The sequence below is a fragment of the Rhagoletis zephyria genome, unplaced genomic scaffold (assembly GCF_001687245.7).
Source record: "Rhagoletis zephyria isolate East Lansing unplaced genomic scaffold, Rhagoletis_zephyria_1.1 Rzeph_scaffold_00123, whole genome shotgun sequence".
In the NCBI taxonomy this organism is placed as follows: domain Eukaryota; kingdom Metazoa; phylum Arthropoda; class Insecta; order Diptera; family Tephritidae; genus Rhagoletis; species Rhagoletis zephyria.
In genome coordinates this window covers 26,573-35,281 of record NW_016157207.1, presented here as the reverse complement: position 1 = coordinate 35,281, position 8,709 = coordinate 26,573, and the positions used below count along the sequence as shown (strand labels likewise).

Genomic DNA, 8,709 nt, shown 5'->3' with positions numbered 1-8,709 from the left:
TTGATAATGTTTCTGAGCAAACATTTCTTTTAAAAAACCATCAGACCATAGTCTATCAATGCAAAGTTGATTTTGTGTGCAAAAGTCCGTTTCTAAAGTTTTGTTTTTTAAATCTTTTGGTGAGAATTTCAATCAAGTTTGGCTTTCGTTACGTTAGTCTTTGTTCGAAAAATTTTGTTCTCATGTTTTTCTCCTCTGTTTACGCAATATACGTATGTACTATATGTATAGCCAACAGGTATAGCTTTATTTATAAGACCAAAGTTATAGATATTTCCCAACTCCAGCATTCACCTCAAGTCGCCAACTTTTGCTCATTGGGTATGCAAGTCTACAAGAATGCGCATGTATTTGGTTATGTATGTATATGCGAGCGTTCACTCAAGCATGCACCTGTGCGCACGTCAATTGTCAGTATGATTTAAGTCCACAGACTTGTGGCAAGCACTACAACTTTCGTTTCATTAGTACATTTTTCATATGACTCCCAGGCTGTAACCTCGTTTTGTTTGTAATTTTTGTTGTTTTTTACTCACTCACATATACTTATATGTATATGTATATATGTTTGTTGGTTTATATTTGCGTATGCATGCAAATTGAAAGGAAAATGGCTTACCGCTAATGCCTGCCTCATCAAAGAGCGTTGCAAGGAGTTTGTTGTAAGCACGCAATTTTGTTAGTTGCAGCTACATACGTTAGATTAAAAACATACTTATGTATATTTGTGCATTTATGTGTATTTAAAAGCAATTTTACCACACAGTTCATAGTAATTATTTTCAAATGAAAGTTGGCCTTATTAGGTAGTTTAAATATGTATGCGCTTACTGCAATTTACTTGAATTGGGCATTAAAAATGTTTAATTGTATTGAATTTAAAAATTTACTGGATTTACTATAATGGCTTTTAAAATGGTGCGCTCAATATAGTTTTCCTAATTTAAAGTCACATATTTCGATTATCCGGATTGTCCGGCGTAGTTGATCTGATCAAAATTGTACCCTGATTGGCGGCAGTATTGTGAATTAAGCAAGCAACGAGGTCGTAGATTCAAATCTAATATAAATACTGGCGAGAATTTTGATTGTAATAATAGTTTCTGTGTGTGTGTTTTTTTTTTCTTTTTAATAAAATGAATTTCTAAGACGAATTCAATTAATTCAATTAAGTCAAAATAATTATGTGAAGTAGCATAAAAAATAAAATATATAAAATCAGAGAGGATAGAATCAGGGCCGGATTTAATTAAAATTCCGCCCTGTGCCCTGTGAAAAATGCCACCCTTTTATCTGACACTTACATGAAATATTAAAAAAAAGTGTATTCTTCGTCAGGCCTGACAACGCTGCAGCTATATGACGTGCAATACCGGGGCGTAAAAAACCTTCTGGACCACTTCACCATTATTTTGTTCCCATTTTCGGACATTTTTTTTTTTAGGAAAAGTTCAAGCTTTCATTTTATGATGCTTCAAATTAAATTAAAATTAACCTGTTGACGTGGGTCCAATTGAGTAGGATAACTCGCTACTTATAGCTCAAAATATGCTATGTTTTATTACAAAACTTCAAATCTTACAAAATAAANTATGTCATTTATTTGTAGATTATTCTTTGTTGGGCGTTTTTGTAATCGCGACAGGTACTCCTTACGCCACTGATGCCAGAACTGCTGTGTTAAATACTGGCAGTTCTTCCACCGATCGAGGAGACTAAGTTTTTCAATTTCCATGACCGGAGGAGCTAATAACGCATCGCCGGTTAAAAAATGACCTGGAGTAAGCACTGTTAAGTCGTCAAGATCATTCGACATCGGGCACAGCGGCCTGGAATTGAGGCAGGATTCAATNCACTAATTTTTTCAATTTCGATGACCGATGACTAATAACGCATCGCCGGTTAAAAAATGACCTGGAGTAAGCACTGTTAAGTCGTCAGGATCATTCGACATCGGGCACAGCNGTCTTATAACCTGCCATTCGTTGACAATGTGGGTGTTAAAGGTGGTGCTACATGGTAGGCGTGTTAAAGGTAGTGTTACATGGCAGTCGTGTTGAAGGTAGTGTTGTTTAGAAGGAGTTTCAACATTCCTCCCCGCCGATGATATGCTTGGATACTGCACTATCATAAGTTGAATCTCGACTGGGCTGAGACTGAAATGAGAGCAAATAGTTATACAAATGATATTAAGAAATGGGTTGTTGGTTTGAATCGTGCCAATTGTCTGCGATAGGCAGTGGACATAACTTAGTTATTGGGCGCTTTAGTATCCCATTTTGCGTTTTTAGTTCCACGANCTTTTCAGTTCCACGACTCGTACTAGGTGATCATCTCCTTGATATGTATGTAATATGCGTCCGAGTGGCCACACATTGCTCGGAACTCGTTCGTCTTTTACCAACACTTATGTCATTTATTTGTAGATTATTCTTTGTTGGGCGTTTTTGTAATCGCGACAGGTACTCCTTACGCCACTGATGCCAGAACTGCTGTGTTAAATACTGGCAGTTCTTCCACCGATCGAGGAGACTAATTTTTTCAATTTCCATGACCGGAGGAGCTAATAACGCATCGCCGGTTAAAAAATGACCTGGAGTAAGCACTGTTTAGTCGTCAAGATCATTCGACATCGGGCACAGCGGCCTGGAATTGAGGCAGGATTCAATCTGAGCCAAAACAGTGCTCAATTCTTCATACGTCAACCTTTGTTCACCAATCGAGCGCTTCAAATGGTATTTCATCGATTTTACTCCTGCCTTCCAAAGACCTCCAAAATGAGGCGCCGATGGAGGCATAAAATGCCACTGTATATGTTGTTCAAGAAGAAAGGGTGCGATCTGTGTCTGTACATATTTTTCGTATGCGTGCCGATCAGCTTGGAGTTTTCGATTGGCTAAAAATATGTTTGCAAACTCCTCTGCGACCAATAAACCGTTTAAGGGCCCCGATGAATGATTCTGCAGAAACATCTCCAACTGGTTCTAAATGTATCGCCTTAGTGACGAGACAAATGAAAAGCGCTACATANTAAAAGCGCTACATATCCCTATACTGATGTTCGGCCTCTACCCCGTGATGGCAATATGTGCATTGGGCCGGCATAATCCACTCCAGTTGAAGAAAACGGCCTAGATGGACAAACTCGTGGAGCTGGCAGATTTCCCATAAGTTGTTGTGCAGGTTTTGGATTGTAGCGATAACAGATAATACAGCGATGGATGGCCGTTCGAACTGCATTACGAGCATTTAAGATCCAGAAGCGTTTACGAATGTAATGCAATGTGGCTGCAACTCCACCGTGCAGAGTGCGCAAGTGTGATGCTATTATAATTAAATTAGAAAAATGATGTTTTTGTGGTAGGATATATGGGTACTTCTCTGCAATAGGTAGACGTGATTCGCGCAATCGCCCACCTAGTCGAGTTACCCTTTCCTGTTGATCAAATAATGGATTAAGCGGGGCGATGGTACTTTTTTCTTGCAAAGCCTTATTGGCTGAAAGTACATCCCATTCGCGAGGGAAAGCACTTTGCTGAATTATCCGCAGGATGCTCGATAGGCTATTGTCTAACTCATTCACTGTCAATGCGTTAAAACGGCGCTCATGTCGTGAATGGCGGCAATTGAAGATGAACCGGTGGCAGTAGGCGATGACTCGCACAAGTTGTGCGCACGATGAATATTTTTCAATAACGTGGTGGATGTGATCTTTCTCAGTACTACTGAAATTGACTTTGATTTGCTTCGCTTGACATTCCTCAGATTTAACAGTAACGTTTTCAGTGATATTGTGATTTGGCTATTCACTTGCTGGTAAGCTCAGCCAAGATGAATAAAACTTTGGACAAATAGCCAGTTTCACGAAAGCAATTTAAGTGAAAAATTATTTTTTTATGGACACCACCGAGATTATGTGGCTTGGCTCCGTTGTACTTTTAATGGGGCTATTTATGCAAATTAATCTATATAACTTGAAATTCAACATTTGTCATATTTTTGCCAAAATACCGCCCGATATATCTCAAACATATTAACGCTTGAAGGCTCGCAAGATGTTCTGAAATAGTAAGATAGCAAACAAGTGATTTCAATACCAGCGCCAATTCTTACAAAGAGAAGCATGGAAATCTGACAATAGTTGCGTTCGTTTACTCACTTCCAGTAAAATCCAGTAAAATTTTTACGAATTTTCATGTTTTGGCGTTTTTTGTACGCAAAAACTTGCAAAGTAGGGGAAATTCAGAGAGCGAAAAATGACAGTTGAAGTTGCAAGTTTTTACTGGATTTTACTTTTAAGAATTTGCCAGTACGAAAAACAGCTGATCGCATGTTGCTGGATGAGATTTAAACTAATATGTAAACTGTTTGTGGGTTTTCATTGTTGAATTTCACAAAATAAACCTATTTAAATATAAAATATATTGTTTTATTAGGAATTTGCTGCGAATAAACCACCAATTAATCAGTTGTTCATGAAACTTACAAATTAGTACTGGAATAGCGTTTGCGTACTTTTTTGAAAATGTTTTCTATGAGAGCGAATTCTTAGAAATAAAGTTACTGGAGAGTTGCTGGTAAGTAACCGGATAATTTGTAAACAAACATAACTAATAGATGTCCGAAGCACACTCGAAATATGGAGGGAGTAATGCTCAACGCTTTTGATTGGTGACACCGGTATTGCGTATGAAACCTTATGGTCGATTATTAGNAATCAGTTGTTCATGAAACTTACAAATTAGTACTGGAATAGCGTTTGCGTACTTTTTTGAAAATGTTTTCTATGAGAGCGAATTCTTAGAAATAAAGTTACTGGAGAGTTGCTGGTAAGTAACCGGATAATTTGTAAACAAACATAACTAATAGATGTCCGAAGCACACTCGAAATATGGAGGGAGTAATGCTCAACGCTTTTGATTGGTGACACCGGTATTGCGTATGAAACCTTATGGTCGATTATTAGATCTTAATAGCATGGCTTTAGATATTGTAAATTCACTTTGACCAGATTTCCACAGCGCTGTAAATTGTGGAAAAGAACCCAAATATCAATCCAATACAGCGTGTGTATGTACATACATATTTATTTTAAACTTTGCCAATACCAAAAATTTCTCTTCGCTTCACCTTTTCAACAGTTGAATAACCCCGTAGCCAAACTCAGTTCAAAATGCATAAACCTTCGAATGCCTGACATAAGAGATAGACGAAAAGTGTGGATATGAATTTACTACAATACATACATACATTCGTCCTGGTCACTTGCACATCCATTGCCTATGACTACACATAATATATGTACATATATTTACATACCTGGCTACATAGATATATGCTTTTGAGATGTATACGTAAATGTGAGGCTTGTGAACTTTTGTCGTCGTTATTCAGAAGTTTCACTTGAATAAAGGGCGGTCCATATAAAGGTTTTTTAAATCAAATGTAATTTTGACAAGCCATTTCCCGCTAGAAATCTTACTCGAAAAATGATGCTTTTTCACTAAGCGCGCTGAGGCGATGTTAACAAATAACATTGCCGCATTTGAGGATTTGAAAATCCGCACAAGATCTTCGAGAAGCCAATGCATCCTCAGACAGCGACATTTAGGTTCATATTTGGATGGATGACTCATTTTACTTTGCAACTGCTGCTAAAAAGGGCAGCAGTGAGGCATGATAAACGATTTTTTGTGGCTGAAAATTTGGGATATGGACTGGAACAACCTTTGGATTTACCAGGATGTCTCGCCATGTCACACAGGCCATGCTACAATCGATCTTCTGGGTTCGATAATCGTGCCGTCAGTCGTCTCGGCGATATCCATTGGCCACCCCGGCGATTCGACGCCGTTAGATTTTTTTGTGGGATGCTATGAAGGGCCGATGTTATGCGAACTATCCATTAACGATTCACGACCTTAAGGTGAATGTCGAGTAAGCCATTTGTAAGACAGAGCCACAACCGCTTAAATGCGCTACTGCGAAACCAGCCAAGGGAACCACATGAATGAAATCGTGTTCGATAAATAATGGGGATGTTTGCTCTTTCGAAAAACAGAATTTTTGTTAAGTTTTTTCATTGTTAAAAAGAACGCACTGTATGGAGCGCCCTGTGCATTTTCATTCATATGTATGTATGTATAAATATAGGTCAGTGCACAACAAAACAAATCTGAAATTGTAGAGTTGCATGACCACTTAAAAGCATTGTTGCTTTGGCGTTTTAGCAGAGATTGACGTGTCCAAATTGAAAAGAAAAAAACAAAAGTGCTTAATGCGCAAGGGTCATAAATAAGAAACCAGTTTTCGTTATGATTACGAAAAGAGCTGAGATCGTATAAAATCCCCAGATGTTTTTTTCGATATTACTGGTATCGATTTTATGAATATCGTTATCACCAGAATAGAAATGGAAAATAATAGACTCCAAAAATGTCAGTAGACTACACTTTTGAAAAACCAGATGTTTGAAAGATAAAGTGAAACAAAATAAACTTATAAATATATATATACATATATTTTTTTATTTTTTTGTATATTTTATAGTCGGCATCCGCACAACAACAACTCACCGCTAGCAACAGCAATTTACGCACACGTCCTACCGCCGCTATAGCGCGTCCCCATTCAGCAGACTTTTTGGAATACGAAGCGCGCGCCGAATCAGCAGCAGCAGCAGCAGCTGCAGCCTTAGGCTCTGGTAATCAAACAGGCGCTATAAAACCGGATGCATTGCGCGCGCCACGCCCAAAATCATCGTTGGATATCAATCGCACACCAGATAGCTTCTACTACTCGGAGGCGAGCTACGCGGAGAAAATGCGCAAAAGTGCGCTCTATTTGCAGCATCCACAGTCTGGTGGCAACGCAGCGAGTGCACAGCCGCAGCAAGCTGGCGGATATCGCACCGCCAACGATTTCCTTAGCGGCGCGGGCAGCGGTATGCATACAATCGGCTATGAAAATCCCTACGAACGCGCCTTTAAGCGCGGCGAGCAGTTACACGACGGCCAAGGTGCCGCCAGCATGCCGCGCATGAGCCGCAGCAATACAACGACCACTATGAATACAAGCGGCTTGGCGCATCTGCGATCGCAATCAATGCATCCGCAATCGCAGGCGTTGCTCTCGCCACAGTCCCAGCAGAAGCAGCAGCCACCTCCGCCGCAAAAGCCTGTCTATACGCCAACCATGTCGACGCAGCAGATCATCCAGCAAAGCGAGCAATTCTTGCGCTCGGCAAGTGCACGCCTGCCCAAGCGCAGCGGCGGTTTCGATGATGACTACAACAGCGCGGCGGCTACTTTATCGCCCCAGCAGCAGCAGCAGATGCAAGCATTGCAACAGCAAACGCAGTCACAACATACACAACAACAACAACAACATCAGCCAACAGCACAGGACGGTGAGCGCAAGCGTGAAGAGTCAATGAAACGCTTGCTAGAGTGGAAGCAGCGCATGTTGCAGTCACCGTTGACGCGCAAGGGCATGCAGCAAGGGGGCAATAATATGTCCGCCATGTCGAAGCTCGGCAGCAATCCGAATATACTGCTCGCCTCGACGACGGTGGCGAGCGGCGCGCATTATGCCGCCTCCAATGCAAGCGGCGGCGGCAACAGCAGCGGTAATGCGGGTGGTGGTGTTGCGGCAGCTGGCGCTGTTGGTGGCAGTGGCGGTGGCGTCTCGGCGACTGTTGGTGGCGGTAGCTTAGTGGGTGGTAGCTTGGTCGGCGGAGTAGGTGGCATTCAACGCAGTCGCTCAGAGGTGCATGCGAACCTGGGCCCAGCTGGCTACAATAGTTACTCATCAGATGACGAAGGTATGTAGAAATTATTGATGTATTTACTATGTACTGCTTGGCTTATTTGTAATTGCTGCGGGCTTTTGTTGTTAAACATTGAATGTTTTAAAAGACATCGCAGCTGTGGTCTTCACGCAGGGTCTTTGGATAAAATACAGAGTAGTGCCACAGAATATATACATAAATGCCATTGAGTCAGTTCAGTGAGGAATGTTTGATCAACCGTCCTAAGTCTTACTCTTTCCAATCTGAACTTTTAGGGTAGATTCTGCTTCAAAGTATGCCAATCCTTGCAGCATACACACTCACAAACCAGTGTATTTTACAGACCTTCTTTAGTTATTCTCTACAAAGCACTAGCTTAATGTGAGTCTTAGGTTTTACAGATGTGTGCTTCACCTCAGCTTAGTGTTTGAGTTGTACATGTCAGTAATTCTACAGCTGATTTTCCTAATTGTAGCTCTCATGTGCAATACGTGTGACACCCGTATTTGTCCCTACGCTCAGGGACGCAGGGACTAATCACAACGGAGGCCAAGACTTTCTCACTGGTTGTGACCTTATCGAGTAAAAGGAGAGTGATTGAAGGTATTTTATGCAGAACCGAAAATAACCGTTGAATGCTAAGATTTTAGTATTTAGAACAACGCAAAAAGGTAATATTTTGATTGTTATTTTTCTCGATCAGAAATAATCTTTATTTTGGATTTTTATATTTTTTTCGATCATTTTTAACCTTGCCGTTTCAAATCTTTTATGATTTAAAATTTTATTTCTATCAACGGTTATAATAGATCGAAAAAAATGACGGATGAATATAGATCGGAAAAATTTTTCATTTTAACTTTTCAATATAAATTCCTATTCCTACACCATTCTTTGGATATTTTGTGCTGCTGTGTTTA

At 40.3% G+C, this 8,709-nt stretch overlaps 1 protein-coding gene across 2 annotated transcripts in view; it reads left to right on the top strand.

The window, feature by feature from the left end:
• The window catches only part of LOC108379392 (serine-rich adhesin for platelets-like), a 37,428-nt gene that overhangs the window by 9,951 nt on the left and 18,768 nt on the right, over positions 1-8,709 (top strand). For both annotated transcript variants that reach the window (XM_017635746.1, XM_017635738.1), the window contains exon 3: positions 6,550-7,822. In XM_017635746.1, the coding sequence (XP_017491235.1) occupies positions 6,550-7,822 (1,273 nt within the window). The remainder of the gene's footprint in view (positions 1-6,549; positions 7,823-8,709) is intronic.